The 23,505-nt window shown below is 46.7% G+C and overlaps 1 protein-coding gene across 1 annotated transcript; it reads left to right on the top strand.

Moving 5' to 3' along the window:
• The first annotated feature begins 10,336 nt into the window (after positions 1–10,336).
• Positions 10,337–21,524, top strand: TAL2 (TAL bHLH transcription factor 2). Its single transcript, XM_066569283.1, has 2 exons — positions 10,337–10,447; positions 18,738–21,524. Exon 2 carries the CDS (start codon positions 18,748–18,750, stop codon positions 19,090–19,092), a length of 345 nt encoding a protein of 114 aa, XP_066425380.1. The 5' UTR covers positions 10,337–10,447; positions 18,738–18,747; the 3' UTR covers positions 19,093–21,524.
• Positions 21,525–23,505: the final 1,981 nt, after the last annotated feature.

Genomic DNA, 23,505 nt, shown 5'->3' with positions numbered 1-23,505 from the left:
TGCTCCATAACTTGGCCTGCTGTCTGCTGGGGAGGAGCTGCTGCTGCTGCTATTTATATGTTGAAGATTTATTGTGAGAAATGTGCCCGCTGCTCAGGAGAAGGTTTTTTTTTTTTTCCCCTTCATTCTGTTTGTGCTGTCTGTGTATTTTCTGTGCCTCATGTGGGTCAAGTTTGTGTGCCTGGGGAATGGATGGCAGCTAAATAGCTCTGCTGCTTTTTCTGGGGACAGAAGCATGGAAAAAAGGTAATAGGAGCTGTGAGGAAATGTTTTTGTTCTGGTTGCTGAGCCTCTGGGGAATATGTATAAAAGTCCCTCTCTGGGAACACAGGCCAGAGTAAACAGATGCTGCTGTTGTCTCTGCTGTCTCTGTGATCTGTGGAAATGTTCTCCTTTCCTGGGACACCATGAGATGCCAGATGATCTGCACTGGGTCCTAGCCCTTCAATTCTTGTACTGAGGTAACAAGACCAGGTGAAGAAGGGGCCTGACTTTTACCCACCAGCACCTACAAGTTCCCCTCACGTCCATTTTGCCAATTTGAATGCTTTTCTGATCAGGAGACAAGGGTCTAGATTAAACAATCACGAGGTGTAAGGAGGCCTCACAGAGGTACAGCTGTACAGAAAAATAAGGCTCTGCAGGGAACAGGTTTCCCACAGCACGTGGCACAGAGAAATTCTAGCTTGCTGTTGGCTTCTCATTCCTCTTGACATCTGGGAAGATGCCAGCATGAAGGATTAGTTTAGCAACAGAGATTATCTTTCTCAAAGCAGGAGAGCTTGTGTACCCCAGGATGCAGTGTTATCCCTTTCTGTAGATGCTACTTAACTCCTAAACCCGGGAATATTAATTACACCAAAGCATGTGAATATCTTGACGACACCTCTGCCACGGAGAGGAGCACGGAGATGCCATGGACACCTTGGGCACCTTGCTGGACATCCCACAGGTGCAGTTGCTGTCCAGCCTGGCAGGTCAGCCAGCAGCTGGCAGGGCTCATCGTTTCCAGGCAGCACTGAGGGCTGAACAGTGAAAGGACATTTCTCTGTGTCACAGCTCCTTGAAAATAAACCAACCCACTCAGTGGTGATGGCTGGGCACACACCATGTGTCTGTCTCCTGGTGTTCTCTTCTTTGTTCTTGTGGTTTTTACCCCCAAGTCAGAAGCATTTCCCCTTCTTGATTTGAGAAGAGGAGGAAAATTTGGATGAGCAAACAGGCAGGATGACTTCACCACACTCTGCAACCACCCTGCTTTGCTAGGCCGCCGTGTTCCTTTGTTCATTCACACCGTGGGCAGGAGTGAGGGGAAGACACACTGAGCTGTAAATCTGTTTAGGTGGTGTCTGTGAGTGGCAGCTGTCAGGCAGGTCTTCAGAGACAAATGCAGCAGTCTGAGTCACCAGTGAATATGTAAAGCATCTCCAGACCTCGCTGTGTGGACGGAGTGTGTTCCTGGAAACAAAGACTCACAATTAGTCTTGGGTGATTATATTGCAGAATTTCTACTGGTGGGGAGAGGTGGGGGAAGGATTAAATGTGGGGGTTTTGTGTCTCTTTTCTTCTAGGAAGTTCAGTTTTTAGTATCCTTGGAATGTTCTAAAACTCTTTATAGTTGCCCGCCTTGCAGATGTCCCTCTGTCTAATGGAGGGAGAAAAAAAAAATCCAAATTCTTCTTCTTTCCCTGGTTTTGATGTGAACGTGTGTAGGAGGGCCCAGCTCACAGTGTTTGGTTTTTCTCCTGAGCTGAAGATCTCTGTGTCCTCAGTTCTTTCCATTCTAGAGTTCATGTGTTTCTCAGTTTGGAGTTTCAACCCTTCATCACGGGTGGATGCTTGGGGTGCAGACCTGCTTCTGTTGAAACCAGCAGATGCTGAATGCATCTTGCCTTGCCAGGACCTGAATTTCACCCACCTCCCATTCCTTATGGGAGAGCTGGACTCAGCCCCAGTCGATGCCCTGAAGTGGTGCTGAGTTTGCACTGTGCTAAAGGAGCTGTGGCATTTAGCTGTCCTTCCAGGCTGGTTTTATTTCATCCTGCCTGCTGAATTGTTACAGAAGGGTTTGCTGCTCTCCACTATGAGAACTGGAATCATTTAACCTGGAGAAAAGGAGGTTTAGGGTGGGAGCACCTTATTTTTCTTTCAGTTACCTGGAAGGCAGTCGTAGCAAGCTGGGGATTGATCTCCTCTCCCAGGTGACAGGACAAGAGGAAACAGCCTTAAGTTGTGCCAGGGGAGATTTAGATTGGATACCAGGAAAAATTTCTCCTCTGAGAGCTTTGTCAAGCCCTGGAAACAGGCCGCCAATGGAAAGGGTAGAAGGGATGGTGATCCCTGGAGGGATATAAAAGGCATATAGATTAGTCACTTAGGGACGTGCTTTATGGTGGGCTTGGCACTTAATGCCTGGGCTTGATGATCCTAGAGGTCCCAGAGTGAGGGCTGGGCCTGACTTGCTCCCAGCTGAGCAAGGCACAGGGGAAATTGTGCTTCAGGTCCTTGCATGTGCAAGACCCTTCTGTGCCCAGCTCCTTTCATGGCAGGTCAGGATGGGCCCCGTGGAACTGGCCACGGGGAACCTGGGAGGAGCCACACAAGCTGTCCCTTTTCAAAGGTGATGGCTGTTCCTGATAATGCCAACTGGCTCAGCTTTCATTTCATCTTCCTGGTGACAATGCAGACAGATCAATTAGGGGCTGCACACAAGGAGCTGCAGCTCCTCAACCTTCCCCCAGATAATAATAAAAATATGCCCCTGCTTTTCTCCTTCCTTGAAGTCCCCAGGAGAGTATTAGCTGGTGCTGCAGGTGCAGCCGCCCTGCAGGGTGGTGAGAGCAATGAATAGTAAGGTTTTTAGCTCAAGCACACTAAGGCTGTTCAGCAGCCATTGGATAATCCTCTGTTAATCAGATTATGTAAATCACTACTTCAGCATCCCTATCCCATCTCTCGTCCCGCTGCTCTCCAAGCTGGAAATAAAAGGCACTCTAAAAAGGAACATTTAAACTGCAAAAAGGCAGCCCTGCTGAAAAGGGGTGGGCAGAGGGTGCTGGGATGAGGAGCAGGGGAGCAGGGCTTTGTTTCCATGCAGGCAGGCAGGCATTCTGCCCTGGCCAAGCAGTGGGAGACACCAGCAAACCAAAGGCCAGGAGTGGGTGCTCCCTGTGAGCAGTGCCTGGGTGCTGGGCTGGGCAGAGCAGTGCTGGTGCCTTCCTGGAGCACTTTGCCCCAGGATGGTACCTCTGGTGTGCTGGAAGAGCATCCCCAACCTCCCTGGAGCACAGAGACCAGGAGTGTTTGGACAATGCCCTCGGGCACATGGTGGGACTCCTGGGGACAGAGCTGGGCAGGCCCAAGGGTTGGGCTGATGATCCTTGAGAGTCCCTTCCAACTCAGTTTATTCTGTGATTCCTGCCTGCCACTTTGCACTTGTGATATGAGTTTTTCTATTCACAGTGGAAAGCCCAGCACCTCAAACAACGTTTGGTTGACAGATGCTGTCCCCAGCTTGGAGTCAGCCCCTGAGCACAGCAACGAAACTGAAGGAAGGGGCAGCTTACCAAAAATGATCTGTGCCTGCAAAGCCTGGACTTGTATTGGGCCAAACTTTCTCCCGTGCTTTAGTGCAGGAAAAGTAATCCCCACCTCTGGCTCTGGGTTTAGAACAGACTTGTGTCTTCCTGAAACACGGGCCAGGAGCCCCAGCAGTCACACCAGTGCCTTGCTCAAGTCTGACCATTGCTCAGAATGTGGTTTGTGGCTCTCGCTCAGTCTCTGAGGCTGTCACATTTTCCATCCACTGAGAACTGAGGGTATTTTTTTTACCAACTGGACTAGAAAGCTGGAGAAGGCAAGGGAAGTCAGTTGTAATAAAACAGAGGAGCTGAGAGCTTGTTAATTCTTCGTGTGCCCACTGAAAATGACCATGAAAACCAAGCTGAGCTCCATTTGTGGATAAGCTGCTCCAGGATAAAGGCAATTTGTTTGTGACAAGGGTGAGGCTGCCTCTGTTGTGGCAGGTACAACCAGGGCTTTGCACTGGGCTTTTGGTACTCACAGGTGGCCCAAGAGAATTTGCTCCCCATCCCTTCTCTGTTGTTGAACACACTTTCTGATATTGACACCTTTTTCACTCAGGGTAAGCAAAGATGCCTGTTTAAAATTTGTACACACAGGTCTCATATCCTGCAGGTTTGATGTGTCCAGCAGGTCACAGGGCACATCAGGGTTGCATGGGCTCAGGTGACAGACACAGGTGGGGTGGTGACACACTGGTGTGTACACAAGGGACCTCTCTGGTGTCAGTGGAGCTGCTTCCCTGGGCTGTGGTGTGAGAGGCTGGGACAGGAGCTCTGCTGGAACAATATCCATGGCCAGGTGGGGAAAATGAGCACCCTGGTGCAAACCGTTAGGAGCTTCTGCCTGACCTTGAGAGAGAAATTATTTTGAAAAATGCAGATATGCATCTTGCACAGTTCTCACCTGTGCAATAGGAATTTTGTCTAAAGTTTGTCTTCATTTCTCTGTCTGCCCTTGGCTTCTGTAGAGGCAGTGGAAAGTAAAGGGGTGTTTAGCATGATCATGGGATGGAATACAGGTGAATTGAAAGAGTAATGGGTTGATTCCTGTATGCTGCAAGTCAGAACTGTTCTGTGGTAACTGATCAAAGTTCATCCCTTTGCACCAGCTGACCATCTGAAGTACAGAAATACTTTAAACAGTATTGATCAAAATTGATAAAAAATTATAAGAAAGTACTTAACTTAAACAACAAAACCATTGAAAATGAAATTTGAAGCTATACCATCTCTCCACCATCAAGGCAGCAATATTGGCATACATTCATAATTCAGCAAAATAATAGGATGGAGTAACTTTAAAAGTGAAGGAAGAAAGCTACCTTTAAGATTTAGGATAGTGAGTGCATCTGTTTTTTCTACATTAAATGAACTGTAAAATCATAATGAACTCCTGAAAGGCTGTCTTCATTGGAGTGTCCCTCTGCACACACATGAACACCTGGTCCTGTAAGAGGAGCAGCCCCAGGCACCAAACCTGGGACCTCTCCTTCAAGGATTTCAACCTCAGCCATTCCCACGCAGCAACCGACACTGAGGGATGCTGGAGGGATTCAGAGCAAATTCCCTCCTCTCTTACAAGAGTTCACCTCAGAGAGCAAGCTACATGGTTCCAAAGAGTTGTACATGAAGGAAGAGAACTTGCCAGACTGTGGAAAATCCTGGAATCCCCAGCACATAAAATCCAAATGGCTGGGGGTTGAGGGTTTTGCCTGAAGTCATACTGGAAATGAAAGCTCTTGGTCTCCTGACAACTTTTTGCCATTAATTGTAAGTTTGTTGCAGAAGGTGCACCTATGGCAAAGACTTTTGGGGCTTTTAGTCTTTTGGTCAGAAAGAATTTCTCAAATTCAACTTCACATTTCTTTTAATCCCTGTTTTGAGTGATGCTGATGTGGGTGCCTTATTGCTGCATGCAACCTGGCTGAGCTCCACATTGTGTGCTCCTGAAAGTGGCAGCTGCTTTTTCTTTCAGATGCCTGACTTGTTTTCCTCTATTTTAGGTGATTTCCAATAACTTTTAATGTCGAGGTGCATCTGTGTCAAGTGGAAAATGAGCTGTTTGTCTCTCCCCTTGCTCCTAGTGAAAAGGTTTAGAGGCACATTAGGTTTTCAGTCTCTTTATTCTGTGGCTAAACATTTTCTTCAATGCTATCAGCAAGTTTCAGCATTAAAAGGGAGGAGATTTTTGGCTTCTGGAATTAAGCCAGAAAGTGTGGCCAGAATTTAAAGCACCCCCTGATGCATTTTGTTAACACTAATAAGAGATTCAAAATGCCACAGAAAAGCTCTAGATGATGAAAGTTTAGTATTTCAGCAGTCTGCATGCGGCTGCCATTCTGAACCTCAAGCAGCCTCCTCCAGCTCAATATACTCAAAATCTATAAATCTAAATTATGATTTTAAAGGGCAGCAGCCCAGATGTGAGTAATTGTTTCTTATTGTTCCCATATGTAGAGCAGGGCTCTGAAGTCACAGTGGTAACACAGCTGTGAGTTTGCAGCCTCTCTCTGTCCTTCTCCTGCCCATCACTCTGTGTCTGCTGTTTCATCAGGCTCACCTGGGTCACCTCACAAAGCTGAAAAAATTACTCAAATCCAGGCCCATCCTTTGAAATCTCTGCTTGTATTTAGACAGGGTTCTCTGCTATCTCCTGGCCACTTGCAAATAGGAGTTTTGCTGGAGAGAGACAGAGTTTGAGGTCTGGCCCAGTGGGAACCATAAACATTTGTTTGCCCATCTGACCATCACTCTTTCTTGGAGAGGCTTTTCTTGGCTCTGGAAGTTGTGCAGCAGGATGAAGCCTTTTGCTCCTGCTGGCATACCACACAGTCGGAAACAGCTTTTCTTCCTTTTAGGAAGAGGAACAACCAGGGTTTTGCCCCTGGTTTGTTTCAGGAATTTTAATCCTGGCATGCCAAAGTTCAGAAAGAGGCACATTTTTGAGATGTTCACACTCTGCAGCCACCCACATGTTACTGACCTCTTCAAAATGGCCAACTCTCGGGTGTACCACTTCACAGAGTCACACATGGACATGTGTGACTTCATAAGTTCATAAGACAGAGCATTCAGGCTGCTGCTCCACCCAGGTCAGACAGTTCCCGTGGTGCAGAGGTGAGGTGGCTGAAGTGACCTGCTAACATCACACCTCACAAAATCCATTTGGTGTCCCCTTCAACATCCATGAACTGGTAACATGTGGCTGCTGAAAACCAGACCTGTTGCAGGCAAAGAATTGCCCCAGACTCCAGGGAAACTGTTAGGATGTATCCCAGCAGAGATTTTTGTGAGGAGGGAGCAAGCCCTGGGTGCAATGTTGCTTGCACAGCGCTTGTTCCTGGCTGAGCTGCACTATCCTTGTCTGTGGAAAAGTAATGCCAGGACTGCATGGATGGATTGTAATGTGTTCCCCCTGATGCCAGGCCACTGACAAGGATGGAGAGGAAGATGAATAAGACTGGTGTGGTTCATGGGTGCCAAGTAATCACAGCTCAATAGGAAGCTTAATAAAGACACGGTGAAGCAGACCCTGATGTATGACCCCTTCAGACCATTTTGACAGCATGAAAAAGACCCTTAAAGCTGGTGTAAATGCCAGCAACCCTGTGCCATCTCACCAGTGCTGGCTCTGCACCTGGGACCTCCTGCCCAGTGCCTGGCAGTGGGCCCTGGTGTGCCCCAGCAGTGCAGGACAAAGTTCTGTCACATTTGCATCCTCTCCCGTGTGGATGCACGCGTGGGGATGAGAAGCAGTCCATCCTACCCCTCTCCCTGAAAGGAAAGTATATGTGGGACCATTGTTGGTTTTTATTTCTTGGGGTACACTCAGTGAAGTAAAAGCTTGCAAAAAATGGTGACAGGCATGAGTATTTGTTTTACTTGTGTTAACAGAAGCAAAAGCTGCACTAGAGAATGTGTCTATTGAAACGTAGCCATGATATTTTCTGAAAAATCCTTTCCTTAGGATTTTTTTCTCCTGAGAAGCTGAGAGGCCTGAGGAACAAAATGTAACCAATGGTTATCTGCTGCTGTGGGATGCAACAGGTGCATCTGGGATTGGTCTTGTGTGGTTGTTTCTAATTAATGGCCAATCACAATTAGCTGGCTCGGAGTCTCTGTCCAAGACACAAGCTCTTGTGATGATTCTTTCTTTCCTTTTCTATTCTTAGCTAGCCTTCTGATGAAATCCTTTCTTCTATTCTTTTAGTATTGTTTTAATATAATATATATCATAAAATAATAAATCAAGCCTTCTGAAACATGGAGTCAGATCCCCGTCTCTTCCCTCATCCCTCAGCCCTGTGAACACCGTCACATCGAAACATGAATATTTTTATATTTTATTAAAGGAAGGGTATGTAGTGATATTTGTTTGCTATAATTGCAGACTTTGTAAGCTTTGTGGGTTGACTGTTCCTGTAGAAACAGGAGGCTGCACAAGCTGGCAGTCAGGGCAAGTACTAATGATAGCTTTTGCTTGACTTTTGGAAATTTAAACATTCCCACAAGTGCTTGTGCGTTTTGGTGAAAAAAGGCATGACTCAGTTTTGCTTGTTTAAAAATGTTTGGCAAAGTGTTTGAAATAACCATTGTCAGTTTGTTTGCTTTCCTGGTTGTAGTGCTTTTTCTGGACAGGTTTTGAAAGCTCTAGGCTTTAGTGGAGTATTGAAGCAATTAGGGATCAGGAGCTTCAGTTCCCTTCCCTTTCTGGACCTGCAAGCCTCCTCCTCGACTGCTGCCCGGAGCATCTCAGGGCAGGTTTTGGGTAGATAATAGGTTGGAGGAAGTAACAGAGAGGAGGGGCACTCTCCAACTCTCCAATGTAAATTACATGGAAATTAGGCTTCTGTGAGGCCAAAGGCCCCTCCGGAATAGGGCCTTTAGTTAACATAACACTTGTGCTAAATGAAGCGGTTGACACAGCTTTCAGGCTGTAGTGCCACTGTTAATTTACCGTGTGAAAGGGCTGAACCTCCGCTCGAGTTCTGCAGGGAGCAGCCCTGCCCTGGCAGGGACCCGAGGCTCATTCTCTCCGGAGAGAGCCACCGCATCGTTCCGCCGCTGCCTTGTTAAGACTCATGGGGCAGTCCCGTCTGCTGAAACATCCTCAGCGCTGTTAAAAACCCAACAGGCGAGCACCGCTGAGCCGTCTTGCTCTTTGGGGTGAGCTGGTCTGGGAAATAGCTGAGCTCTCCTGGGAGCTGGCGGAGGGAAGGAGTGGTGCAATGCGCCTGGAGCGGCTCGTCCTGGGTGCAGGAGTTTTCCCGCCCCATGACAGGGGGGTGATGAGCTGGGGCTTCTCTTTCCCCACCCCTTGTTCTCCTTGGTATCCCCAGGATATTTCCTGCTGCTCTAGGGCATAAGCAGGTATCTTGCTCTTTTTCTCCCTATTTGCTCTTAAGTTCATCCAAAGCAAACTCCCAGCACTTCATGGAGAAGTGGATGGAGGAGCAGAAAGGATTGGATGGGTCCCAAAGGATCTGTATGGTTGCAGTAAGGGTAGTTGGCCTGTGCCTGGGGCAATTTTATGACTCTTTCCATAGAAACAAGGATTGGTTTGGGCTGGAAGGAACGTTTAAAGGCCACCTAGTCCAACTACCTTGCACTGAGCAATATCTTCAATTAGATCAGTTGCTCAGTGCCCCATCCAAAGGAACCTTGAGTGTTTGCAGGGGTGGAGCACCTCTCACCTCTCTGGGCAGCCTGTGCCAGTGTTTGACCTATAAATGAGTGATAAATGACCTATAAATGACCTATAAATGAGTGGTTACCCAGGGCCAGGTTGAGGCTGGATGGACCAGTCCCTGTCATGGACACAGACACATGACTGGGGTGGGGTTATTCTGCAGGTTTTGGGTTTTGCACTCATGTCACCTTGCTGGCCTGTTGTCCTTGCTCAGAGAGGAAGCTTTGGGGAAACCCCAGCAATGAAACACAAGTCTGTGTTTCACTGACCCTACATCTTAGCCACAGGGCCGTGGAGCTGGCTCATCTTTGCTGTAAAAGCATGAGTTAACCCTTCAGTGCCCTGGAGTGAAGGGCAGGCTGGAAGAGGTGTGAGTTCACCTCCTGCTGCCACACAGAGTGAAGCAGAGGGGCACCAGGGCTTGGGGCAGCACTGGGGCAGTGGCAGCAGCTGTCACCGTCCTCTGCCTGCAGAATGTGCCAGCTGTGACTCCAAGTGAGAGGGAGCTCCCACCAAAGAAGGGAGGGCAGGATCCACTGGTCTGCACATTTTCATCCCCCCAGCTACACCTCACATTCTGTCAGAGCAGAGCAGGAGCTTCCTCCTGCCTGGGAGTGCAATAAATACTCCCAGCCTGTTCCTCAGCAGGGCTTTTGAAAGAGCCATCTCTGCTTCTGGAAACACTGACATTGTCAGAGCTGGATAAATGAGTAATTTTTCTTTTTAAATCTCGTCAAACAGAAGAGGAAAAAGAGGGGAAAATTAGACCATTGCTAATGCTGGTTCCATCCTTTCCTGCAAAGTTCTAGCCAGAGTCACTGAGATAAGTGGCTAAAGCTGGCAAGGATGCTTCCTGCTACCAAGCCCACACCAGCCCCAGAGAAGGGCAGGGGGGCCATGTGGCGAGCAGAGAAAAGGCAGGACAGAGAGAGCATCTCCTGGGAGATGCAAAACGAGCTCCCTGGATTGCCAGGACTAGTGGTGACACGCGCCAGACAAAGGAACTGCTACTCTATAAATGAGGCAGCCGGGACCAGCGCTAGGCTGACTCCAGCAAGAGCCAGCTCCGTGGGCAGGCACTGGAAAAGCAGTCGGGAAAGAATCACAGGAAGCTCCTGATTTTGCTGCCTGTCCGCCCCCTGACCAGGTTTCCAGAGGCACAAGTAGCAGAAAAGTAAGTGAATGGCCTCTTCTCTTTACAGCTATCCTCCCCTCTTTTGGGCTTATCTTGCAGCTTTCTTTGGGAAGCCAAAATTTCCCCTCCAAGCGGGGAATATCCTAAAAGGAAGGGATGTCTTCAGTGGCCTTTTACCAGTTCTCTGGATTTTTATTGTGGCACCTCTGGTTCTTGTCATCAAAAATTTAAGAGCAAGGCATCTCATCTGACAAACAGCCACTTAGAGGTGGCTGCACTTCATCAAGTGAAGAGACAGTTTGTACCTGAGCTTTCCAAATTCCTAGTCCCCACAGGGACTCAGTGAGTCAGACCTTACCAGAAGAAAATATTGATTGGTTTTACTGCTTTTGAGAGAAATGTTGGCGGTGAGATGTGGAGGAAACAAAAGTGATTTTATAATCACTGTTCTTAACTATTCCTAGATTTTCTTACAGCTGTATAATTGCACATTAGGCAAACTCATTTATAGCATTGCAAGCTGCTGTAAATCAGAGTTATTGCAGTGGTGCAAAAGGATTAGACAGAGCATCATAGATTCCCTGAGTTTAGAAATAAAACTTAAGTGAATTCTCTAATGCTGCTTGATATTTAAAACAAATTCCTTGCCAAAGCACAAATAATCATGTACTAATTACTCACTAGACTGTGTGGAAATTCAGTGTCAACAGGTAAAAGTGTAAGGAATAAGTTTTAAATTCCAATCCTCACATATTTAAAAATATCACCATACTTTACTGGTCATCTGTGTTACATCTGATGCAGATGTAAAACATATAGGCATTTGAATTTTCTGCAGTTCAACAGTGCACTTAGGAGGAAAAGCTTAGCATTTTTAAAAAATTTTCACTTTTCCTGTTAAATATTAGTAACTCTCAGATTTGTGACAAAACTTTTGAAACTGCGAGTATAAAACATGTTTCTATTTCCAGGGGTAGCCTTCTGCATAAAACAATTTTTTGAGAAAGTTAATAAACAGCAAAACATGCACGTTTTTTGAAGTAGCTGTCCCTATCCTTCCTGATTTCCTTGTAACACTACAGGACAATATTTTGTTTTCAGAATCTTTTTCCACCATGCATTTCTATCTTATTTCACACAGATATCAAAAAAAAGGAAAAAAATAAAGGCCAAACAAACAATGAACCACAAAGCTAACCAACCAGAAAAAACCCCAGAAAACCAGGAAAAAACCCAGAAGATAAAGGCAGCTTGGTTTTACTGCCTGTTTACATAAACCTTTAAGGTAGTTGTGATATGAGCAGGTGATCCAAGGAATGATGAGCTCACGGAGCCAGCATGCCAGGCAGGAAATCTGTGCACTAAACACAGGTGGCTGAGGCAGGGATGATCTTTGAGCTGGTGTTTCTCTCAGGAGCAGCCCCATAGAGGCTGGTGGCAAGACATTCAGGGGAATATGGGGCTGTGCTCCTCGTCTTGCAGCGGTTTGCATCTCACTTTTGGCATTTTGGTGTTTTACCGTGGTGGCCACGTCCCTCTGTGCTCATGGGTGACCCAAGGGACAGGTGTGACCCAAGGTGGGCAGCAGCCCAGGGGGAGTTTTGGCAGGGAGAGGACACTGGGTGCTGTCAGACCTCGAGTCTTGCTGTGTCTGAGTCGCAGACAGATCTGCCACCAGCATCAGAGCAGAGCTGGATAGAAAGCAAAAGCAAATATTGTTTGGGGGCCATGTCCAAACACAATAAATACCCACATTTCCCCCTGATACAAATGTCCTTTGCATTGGCTGGATTTTCCCCTTTCTGCTCCCAAAGACTTCTCCAACAGCGTGAGGTGCTGCAGACTGCTCTCTGCTGAGCTGTAAGATGTGCAGCATCGGGTCCCACTCCTCACTTGAAGGGGGATGTGGACTTCCCTGCATACACAGGCAAATGTTTTCTGCTATTCACAGCTGCCCTCCTGCCTCCTCAGGCCAGAGAGAGGGAGGCAGGAATGGGTGATGCAATGAGGTGGGAGAAATACCAGTGTGGAACAGGGTTTTGCACACTGGGCCTGTGTGCAAAAAAACAAAAACAAAAACGAAAAAGAGACCCGAAGAACTCCTGGAACAGAACCCAACTGTTTTTCTTCTCTGTGTTTACCTTGAAGCACCGTGAAGGTGTCTCTCTGTAGTACTTGGGCTGTTAATTTGGCAGAGACTGTTGTTAAAGGAAACCCACAGGAACTGTCGTTCAGGCCAGAGAAGCGTTTTTCCAAGAGAGACTCTCAGATTCTCTGGAACAGAAAACAGCACAAGTGCAGCTTCAGCAAATAAAAGCTAAACCTGGCAGAGTGTTCCTTTCTCAGCTTAGCAAGCTGTCATGCCCCTGCCAATGCACTGGAACTCCGTTTAGCAAAAGCTGTTGCAGCCCATGAGTGGGTTCTTTATTTTTTTTGGTATAATTCATCTTTCTGCAAAGAGCCATAAAAAATATTCAGCAGAAGAGAGCTACATGACAAAAAAAAAAAAAAAAAAAAAACCCAACAACAACAAAAAACCCCCAAACCCCAAAAAAGCCCACTCCCATGTGCAGAGTGCATTTGCACTCCATGTGTAAAACTTTTCTTGAGCTACATCTTTATCACTACTGTCAAGGTCTTGGCCACATACTCTGTGCTCTCCCAAAACCCATCTGGGTGGCAGCCCATTCATTTCATTGCAGATTTTCCTTTCCCAAGGCAGGCCTAGAGGGCATGACGGCACAGTGTGCATACTGTGGAGTCTGATTTTCTCAGAAAGCAGAGAGCTCTTCCATGCTGAAGACCTGAACCCTCCAGGAGGGCGACTGGATCACAAAGCTCAGCAACCCAGGGGCAGCACTGGGTCAGGTGAAAGAGCTGCCCCTTGGAACTGGGATCATGTGCAGTGTAGTAACCCCAAACACGAAGGGTGACTTAGTCCTGAGACCTTCACACAGCTGCTTTTGAGGACTCCAGTGATTTCCCTTTTCTAAAGCTTCAGTGAGAGCACGAGTGTGACTGTGAGAGCTTCTGTAAATGCTGCCCTTAGACAGGAGGGCTCCCAGGAGGAGAGATTCTACTGTGTGCATTTTGTCCTGGATTTAAAGGCTCTAAAAAAGGTAAATCACTGTGTCAGCATGGACTGGTTTTTGTCGTGCTTTTGCTGCTCTGCTCTCCTGTGTGCCGTGGTGTGATTGTCACATAACACCCCCAACAGAGGCAAGGGGCAGAGAAAGGAGCCCTTGTTTACTCCTGAAGTAGTTCCTCTTCCCACATCTTATTTGAAATAAAATGAAGTTCACTGATAGTGTAAGGAATCACCCTGGGGATGCAGGGAAAGGCTCTTCTCATTCATTTTACCAGCACTGCAAGGCTGGGCCACCCTGTGCTTGGATCTGCTCTAACACACAAATTCTTACATACACTTGACAATTTTTTTCCACAAACCTTGCAGAGGTTAATAAGCAGGAGGGTCAAGGAGGTGCAGGGGAAAAAAGAAAAAAAAAAGAAATAAAAAGGAATTTGCCTGAGGCAAGGGAACCACAGAAACACAGACAGAAGCTCAAGTCCCTGGTTGCCAGCCCAGCATTCACTCTCAGCACTGAGATCTCTCTGTGTCCTTGTCCACTGGTACGCCTGTGGGATTTTGGGTGGGAGGCATTTTGGGAAGGGTCAGACCTGAGATGCAGGGAGGCAGCAATGGGGAGAATGAGCTGAGGAAAGCTGGGGGAAGAGCCTGTCCCTGGTGGCGAGCTGCTCCTCTTGAAATCCATCAAGCTGGGGTGCATCGTCCCCTCTTCCCTTCCTTCCCCTCCCAGCCCAAAGAAAGTCCCTGAAATCCAAGCAGCAAACTGTGCATAGTTAAGCTGCAAGGAATGAGTTTATTCCTCCGAGGGAATGGGAAAAAGAAATAAAGTCCCATGTCAGCAATAGGTAGTGTTTTATCTTGTAATACCCATGCTCGGTCTTGCCCTCTGCGTGAAGCTGAGTGCCACGCTCTGAGGCCTGTGTGAAACTGAAGAGGGGAACTGTGAATTTCCCCTTTCTCCTCCGGCCCAAATCACAGGGATGCAAAGCGAACAAAGCACAGCAGCAAGGAGTGATAGCTGGAGAATCTCTTCTCCCCGTGGCAGATCGGGCTCACAAGCACCTGCCTGGGAGAGGAAACCATCTGCTCTTCTGCTGCCATTTACTTAAGGGCTGGGGGACTTAACAAAATCCAGTGCAGTGTGTTAAATAACCAATTTTAGCAGGCACCGGGTTTCCCCTGTGGAGCGATGGTGTGGCACCGCAGGTTTACTAGAGGCACTCCAATTCTTGGTGGCAGCAGGCATCTGCTGTCTGATTAAGATTTGCAGGAGCAGGTCTCCAGCGGCCAGTTTCAACATGGGTTTAACTTCACCGAGGTCAGAGGTATAACTTGAGGGAGGAACTTTCTCGCCCAAGATCTTTAGTTAATAGCATCCTGCTAATTATGACTGAGTGCCGGGCTGCCGGCGAGTCCCCTGCCAGCGCTCAGGCATTAACCGCTGGCTCGGGGGCCATTTGCTGGGGAATGTCTGGCAGAGATGTGCTTTGTGCCCGAGCTGCTCTGCTGCTCTGCTGCTGCCTGAATTGCCTGAAAGGCTTTAGCACGGAGAGCCTGTGAGAACTGCTGCTGGGAGAGATCTTCATCTCCGCCGCCGCTCAGTCTTTTGTCTGGCTGCGTTGGAAACAGCCAGGATTCCGCCCACCACACATTTTTATATTTTTCAAATGGGTAGGTAGGGGGTGCAAAGAGCTTTAGTTGTCTCTTTGGTGGGTGGTGGTGGCTTGTTTTTCCTTTGTTTCTTTGCATAATTCTCTTTACATGTTGCAGACGTGCACTTTAGCTCATGAAACTCTATTTACATCCTACTTCTGGACGTGCCTTCCTGACCTGAGTTAAATCCTTTCCTCAGTGCAAAATTTTGCCCTTCAAAGTAATTCCTCCAGTGAAAATGGTGTAAACTTCCAGATTTAGGTTACTGAGAGCAGAATTAATCCTCTTGAATTTAAGTTGCTGTTTTACTAGATTCTTAATTCTCAGCTAAATGTGAGGCTGTTAATCTGTGTTTAGGAAAGGTGAGCAGAAAGTACAGAGTCCAAACCTGCAGGTTCATGCAATAAATCTACATGCTATTTGTACAAACAGGTGATTTCTGCACAGATTTAAAACAGACCAAGTAGATGGCATGTATTTCCTACAGTGCATCAGAGAAAGCTAAAGAATACATTGCTTGGTTGTGCAAAATTAGCAAAGACCTGAAGTTGCAAACAGTACATTGAAAGACAAGTTTGGTGAGAAAAGTTGGAGAGAAGGAAGGAAAAGAAAGAAGGGAATGAGACAAAAGAAATGGAAATCAGATTCCCTTGCCAGCAAACTGGCTGCATTTTAACTAGAAGGTGCTGTGGTTACAGAAAACTTGAGGGATGTGTAGGTGACTAGAGCAAAAAGCTGTGCTGAAACATTGCAATCACTGCAGGATTGGACCAGGATAATTTTTCTGCTATGTTTCTAATGGAAACTCCAAGCACAACAACAGGAAACCCACACCAGTAAAGAAAGAAAGGAGAATTTAAGGTGGAGAGACACATAAGGTGGCTTACACCTGAAACAAAGCTCCCCCAAAGTGCTATCCCTGCAAGAGGAGGCACTGGGAAAGGAAAGGAGCTGTTGTTTGCTGATCTCGAATAAATGTCAGAAATACAAACACGCGTTTTTGAAGTGTAAAGCAGGAGCTGCTCTCACAAAGGCATCTGTTTGCTGACAAGGCTTGTGACCACAAACGTAGCACTGTCCTTTCCAAAGGCATGAGAGGAGAGACAAAGGAAGCACGGCGTGAAGGAGTAGGCTGGGTTTATTTTTCCACCAATAACACCACTAACAGGACCAGAGGGCATGTTCACAGCACCAGGGCTGGGTGTTACCCTGCTTTCCTGGAGCGCTGTGCTGGGGGCTGCCTGCAGCAGGAGGGAGACAAGAGGCAGACTCTCTCTTGGTGTTTGCAGCTGTAAGGAGATGTAAACAGGTACCCAGCAAAAACTGACCCACATGGCATAATTACAGTGCAGAGCCCCAAAGGCCTGGCAAAATACAGTCCAGTCAACCCATCAGAAGAGACAAGGACACCCAAATAACTTCCTAACTTCCCTTATGTTACCTTTGTACAGATAGAGATGTCTTCAGAATAAAAAAAAAAAAAAAAAGGAAAAAAAATCAAACAACAACATAAACACCAAAAGAGAGGACAGAGAAAGAAGCAGGTGGCATTCTGCATTTCACATGGATCTGAGCAGCTGCTTGGAAGAACTAATCTGTAAAGGCAAAAGTTTTGCCTTGGGCACTGAAAACATTGCAGTACAGAGAAGCACTGAAAGGCAGTGTTTAAATCTGTACCACTGATGTGGCAGTGCTCTTGCCAGAAAGGTACACGCAACCTATTTGAGGGAGGTGCAAAGCACCAAGCAGATTTGTTCCCACAGCACAAACCAATAATGATACACGGGGTAGGAGAACAATTTAAAAAAATTAATAATAAGAGAGATATAATCCCTATTTGGATCAAGCAATGAGTCTTAATGTAAGTCTACAAAAGACAAGAAAAACTCTCAGCAACCTGAAATATAAGGAGTTTGTTTTTTAAAGGAGCCTTTCATGAAACAAGGCCATTTTGATGAGACAGTTTTCTCATCCCCTAAAGGTATGACAGTAATTTCAGACCTCTACCAAAATAGAAATGTGTTACCAGTGTAAAGGCCAGGGCCAAGAGGAGCATGTGAGGTGTTGTCAGTGAGAGCAGGCATTTACAGTGTTCAGGGGTGTGCATCCCTGAGCAGAGGTCTCTGAACACAGCTGTGACAGGATTCACAGTGCTGCAGCTGTGTTCCCCTGGCAGCTGGTGATCTGTGAAACTTGAAGGAGCTGGGCAGGAACTTCCCTGCCTTGGCTCTCTGACAGGGAATCCCAATTAAACTGTGAGTCACATTTGTGTTTCTTTGTTCCCTTGGACTTTCACCGCGTGTTTTGGTGAACCCCAAGTGTCTTACATGGTGTAAGGCTGCTTCAGATGGAAACAGGATCACAGCTGGGCTGTCATCCCAAAGTTTCCTCTTCCTGGGGATGAAGGATGCTATTCCCTCTGCTCCCCACTCCCCTTCAGAGGACTACAGTAAAGAAGGGTTTGCCAATGGGTATAAAAAGCTGAGGTTTTCACATGCCTAAGAGGGTAAGGAAACATTTGTCCTTCAGTCTCTTGGCTGTGGAAAGCTCTTCCCTGCTCCAACTGTCTGCATGCCATTGGCATAAAGAGCTGCTTCAGAAATGGAGGAGTCTGTCTCCTCCAGGGCTGTGGGAGAGGAGGGAAGGCACTTTCCCAGGGTGGTGGGAGACAGGTAAGGGCAGCACAAAGAACTTTTGACAGCCTTTCTGGTAAATGGCATTTAAAATGACTGTGCACCCCTTGCCTCAGTACTCTTCTTTGCCAGGTCTGTTCTGGGCACGGGGCTCCCTATGCTTGGCTCTGTGAGGGTGGACAGGGAACAGCTGGGGAGAGGTTTTGTCTGGGATGCCAGCATGCTTTGTAGGAATCACACTTTCCCCCATGCACTGATCACACTTGTGGCATTTCTCAGGGGTTAAAGGAGAAGCCAGAATGAAAAGTGTCTGCCACCAGACACTTTTCTTTATTCCCTTGCAGCCACTGTGGGCTGGGCAGGGAAGCAGACTGCTCAGCCCTGGAGAAATAACCACAGTCACACGTCTGTGGTGTGGGCTGGCTGCTCACTGAAGGCCCATGGTGAAGTCCACCTGGCTTAGCTCCAGCCAGGAATCACCAAGCTTGGGCCAGCTGGGTGCAGACCCCAGGGAGGTGTGAAATGAGGCTGGGAAAGCGGGGATATGTTCTGCACTGGGTCTGCCTGCTTTCCCCCATAAAAAGTGCCTGTGTGGCTCTCACACAGCCTGGTGGGATGACAAATGCATTGTCTGTTGGGAATTCTGTTGCAGGGGGGAACTCTGCTTGCAGCAGCACCAAATGTTGTATAAGGAAATTAAACTGCTTTACCTCCTTTGTGAAGTTCTTACTGAACTCTGACATCCGGTTGCATCTCTAATACTTCTGATTATGACTTTAGGGTGAATCTGTGAAGGACATGGAGGACAAGAGCACCAGCAAGAGGGGGTAAAATTTAGCAGCCTAAACCACTCTGTGCTTGCCACTGGCCCAGAGGTTACAGCGGCCCTAAAAAAGCAGCCTGTGTGAAAACCACGGGTATCCAGCATTCACTCACCATCTCCTTTGCTTTGCAGCACCTTGAGAATGACAAGGAAGATCTTCACCAACACCAGGGAGAGGTGGAGGCAGCAAAACGTCAACAGTGCCTTTGCCAAGCTGAGGAAGCTCATTCCCACCCACCCACCAGACAAAAAACTGAGCAAGAACGAGACGCTCCGCTTGGCCATGAGATACATCAACTTCCTCGTCAAGGTCCTGGGAGAGCCAGGCCTGCAGCAGACAGCAGTGGCAGCCCGGGGCAGCATCCAGGGGCTCTTCCCACACTTGCAGAGCATGGAGGAGCTGACCCTGATTGAAAACTGTGGTGTCTCCTGTCCCGGCATGAGCAGCAATATAGTAGAGTGTTGGTCAGAGGCATCATCCCCCTAGCAGACAATGAGATGTGCAAGTCTCGGTGTTAGTGTGATAGTCCCTCTCTCCTGGCAGAATCTGTGGGTTGCTCTTTGGTGTATTGTGATTATTTATTTGTATTTATTGCTATTTAATTTGCATTTTTATTTAATAGGGTAGGAAATACTTGGTCGTGCAAAAAACCTGGAAGTCCAGAGGGAGAACTTGTGATCTCTGGGAGCTTGGAAGGACTCGCTGCTGTCGTGGCAGAGTCCAGGCCAGGAAAGTCTTCTGTCCAGATCTCCTCCATAAATCAGGGCATAGAAATTCCTTCTCTTTCCTGACAGGGAAAGAGATTATTCTCCTATTCTATTTCAAGGAAACACTATTGAGATGAAGAATTATGACAGCACCACAAAATTTGTCCACAACAGATATCTGGCCTCAGTAGTGAAAGATTTTGAGAGATGTGATATTTGAGTTGTTCTAGGGGCTAATTGCACTCTCTCTTGAACTTGTGGATCTTATTTCTAGCTTGATACTTTTTTTTTTTTAATTTAAGTCCTAGCCCTTGAACCTAGCTACATATTTCTTCATCAGACTGGAGGGACCCCTGATGTCAGAGCAAAGCACATTAAGCAAAAATTAAATGTTAGGTTAAAGCAAAAAGTGCCAGTTCAAAACGACAAAATCCATAGTCACAGATGAGTTTCAGTGGGTTCAATAGGCAAAGTAAATCTCCTCCATAGCAGTGACAGGTGCACAGGAAGGAAGATGGTCAGCTATACCCCAGCTGCCTTAAAAGCCCATCAAAGAGGTTGGTGACTCAATGCCTTTGTTGCTCTGTAGGATCTGTAGCAATGGGGGAGGTCCTTTTTGGGAGGGAGGTGCCAGGACAAAGCCCTCAGTGAAAACCTTTGTGGACAAAGCTGTGTATATGGTTATGCATGCACATCTCACTGACTGCCCTTAAACTCCCCAAATTCACCTGCCCTAGCTGAGGTTCTCGCACCTGGATACCATCCCAAAGGGGCCAATGGAGCAAGGACAAAGAAATTGGTGTAAATATCTTCCATTTGAGTCACTGCCCTGTAGGAACCATCACGCTGTGGGTGTTTACATGATAAACTGCATGAAAGTGGCCACTGTGGGTTATTGCTGCCCACAAAAAAATCCAATCTAATTTCCTGACTTGAGTTATGACCTGTGCCAGACAAGGCCTGGTCTGCTCATGTGATTTATAAGCAGCCCAAAATAGCAGAGAAAATGACACCAGGTTTAAGCAGAATGGCTTTCTGGTGAGATCCTGCTCCCACTGACACAAGTGCCTCGTGATTTTCATGTGGGCCAAGGTACATGTCAAGGCTTAGAAAAGAAAATTGTTCATGACTGGTGAAGAAATGTAGCTCCTGTAGGCCAGGCATGTCCCTGGGCTGTTTCTGTTTGTTCATGAGACAAAGAGGTGCTTTCAGAAAGCAGAACTTGGGTTTGTGCATGCAGCATGCACGGCCTTTCTGCATGAGGGGATTTGGCACCTGAAGCTGAGCTGCCTTTCAAAGCTTCACCAAGCACCAGGTGCACCAAAGAAGCCAGGGCTGGCTCCTGCTGTGGGAATGTTGAGCTGTCCTCAGCCTTGACAGAAGCCAAGGACTGACAAGAACACAGCTCGCCCCATCCCGTGCTGAGGCTGGGAGGTACAGGTATGCCAGTGGAGAGATTTTGACCAAAAGAAAGAAAGAAAAAAGAAAGCTGGAATGATTCATGTTGATTTGGTTTCCTTTCTGAACACTTTGCCTGTCCCTGGGTTTGTGAGCTGCCAGGGTGGCCCTGGGGAGCAGCTGAGTGGAAAGGCACCGAGAGTCCTTTGCTGTTTGTTCCTCCCCACCTCTGCCCACCTTAATGTGACTAAATGGAGCCACAGCTTCTTCTGCATGACACCTCCAAGGTAACGAGCCACATCCTCCTCCCAGCTTTCCGCTGGCTTGCTGGAGTTGCAGCAGGACAAATTAGTCCAAGTAAACCAGAGCATTCCCTGCTGAGGCATGGTGGTGCTGTTGGGTCTATCAGTCACTTGCTATCCTAGGAAACACAAATCACCAAGGCAAGGAAAAACATCTTGTGAGCAGCTGTCATACTGGGAAGGGGAAAGGGAACCTGGCAATTTTGTAACATAACATGCTTGTTGTATTTTCTATGCTAAAAACCTTCCCTTCTTGTTATTGCTTCGGTTCATATCACCATTTCCTTTGATCTCCTTTCAGTTTAGGAGCTCCCTACTGTCACATTCAGCAAGTATTTCCCTAGATCTCTCTACCAAAGATTTCTTTTTTTTTGGTCAAGTTTCTTCTTCGTGTTTTGGGGATTTCTTATCTGCGTCATCATGAACAAATGCAGTGCAACTGATAACACTTTGTGCTATATGATGTTATTTAACACCTAATATATTCCAAATAAATTATTTAAGAAACTAATCTTTGTTGCTCTAAACTTCTCTAAAATTTCATTTCACATTTGCACACCACTCAGTAGAGGATCTCAAAGACCTTAGGATGTGATTTCCAGCAGAGGATTTTTCTGCTGTCTCTTATGCAAGAGTCTTGGTGGTAGAAACAATATTATCAGATGATGAATAATGACAGGAATTCTTTGTTTATTTTGTAATTCCTTATGCTTTTAGTTCATAGTGTATTTCTATCTATGTGCTAAGAAGATTTTGACCAGCCCTTGAAAGACAACAAATAACTAAAATTTCATTGCACAATGTTGTTATTTATCTCTTCCAAAAATTCACAATTCAAAAGATTTTAATCAACTTCATTTTAAAAAGCATATGACATTCTAAAGAATTAATTTGGAGTCCATTGTTATCTGGAGATGTTCAGATAGGCACAACCTAGAGATTCAAACAGGAGTCCAGGTTTGGATATAAAAATTAATTCAAAGTTGAGGGGAGCATAGGATGTAAAGCTGTTCTTTCTGACAGCTGGTGAGAACAATCCAATCCCCAACCAAATCTGAGTCTTGGAGAGGGAGAGGAAGCACTAGGGTGACAGACGCAGAACTTGTGAGGAAGGGATGGGAAATCACTGGATCACAGGGACAGTTTCAGTTCCATGCTTGACTGCATATCTCACACCCCTGAGAGTGTTCTATGAACACCAAGAGAGGAATTTCTGCACAAAATGTGTGTCAGCAAAGCACAGTCTCAAGGAATTACATACAAAAGTCAAGAAATCAGTAAATGTGAGGTTCAAAATGTATTGATGTGTGTGAAATGTGTGATGTCCAGTATGTATTTATACCAAACAAGGCAATGTCATCTTAGAGAGAGCCCTCTGCTTCCAGGAGGTGATGTCAAATTAGTTTAAATGCTGAGGATTGTGTGGCAATCCCTCCTCTGGAAATGACCATGGTACAGCCATGCCAACACAGTGCTGTGAGATAACGGGACCTTTGCCATGGAGATGTACCAAGTTATTTGGAGCTGGCTGAAAATGTCTCAGATGTGTTGCTGCAGTGGCAAAACCTTAGTACAAATGACAAAAATATCCCTAGTCCTAAGGACCCTGCTGTCCCCAGCTGTAACTAGCAGTGCTGAGTAGTGTTTTATGAACAGTATTTTTTTTACTTTTGTAATTTTTTTCTGTGAAGCTATGGCTGTCAATATGCAAGGAAGACCAGCTAAGGTGGTATTTTCTAGAAGCATCCTTGGTTATCTCCAAGGATAAAAAACCAGAGTGCTGGAAAGTTAAAAGACTCATGGTCTGCTCCAACCCATGGTACCCCTATGTGAAGTGTGCTCCTGTGAATTTGTGATGCAGGAAGCTCAGTGAGACACTCCTTCACTTGGAATTTCTAACAGGATCAGTGGAACAATACAGCTCCACTTTTCAGCTCAAATGAGCTGAAAAGGATTACTTTCTCCAGAGGCAGGAAACAAGTTCTGCCACTGTTCACCTGTCACAGAGCCTAAGGGAGCTGACGCCCATCACGTCCACTTTCTCAACATCCCTGTTGTGGCTGTGGAACGTAATTGAAATTGGATATTTGGGGCCATGTAAGGAAAGGGATGAGTTGCAAATGTATCCTGAAAGGATGCTGTAGTCTCCTGATGAATCCCAGTGAGGGCCAGCCTGTGGTTAGAGGAAGGCCAGGTCTGCAATCTGGGCTTTGGCTTGAGATTCTGTGGATTCAAATGCTGGTGGATGTGAACATGCTGTGCCTGGCACTAGACAGTGCACAGTGAGATCCCACATGTGTTTCTGGAGTATTGCCCAGGCTGAGGAAGACACTGTGGTAAGGCTTGTACTCAGCAGCCTTGTTTGAATGGGGGAATGAAGGAACAGTGAGCATCACAGAGGGGGACTCACAGGATTCCTGGGACAGCTACATTAAATGGCAAAGCAGAGTTGTTTCAGGACACTAAGATCCATCCCAGCACCTGATTCTAAA

This window comes from Molothrus aeneus, chromosome Z (genome assembly GCF_037042795.1).
Source record: "Molothrus aeneus isolate 106 chromosome Z, BPBGC_Maene_1.0, whole genome shotgun sequence".
Lineage (NCBI taxonomy): Eukaryota > Metazoa > Chordata > Aves > Passeriformes > Icteridae > Molothrus > Molothrus aeneus.
Note: the sequence above shows the minus strand (reverse complement) of the source record. Positions and strands in the feature narration are given on the sequence as shown.

Bases quoted from the DNA above. Each gene is read 5' to 3' on its own strand.
- TAL2 (XM_066569283.1), top strand. From the start codon at position 18,748: ATGACAAGGAAGATCTTCACCAACACCAGGGAGAGGTGGAGGCAGCAA.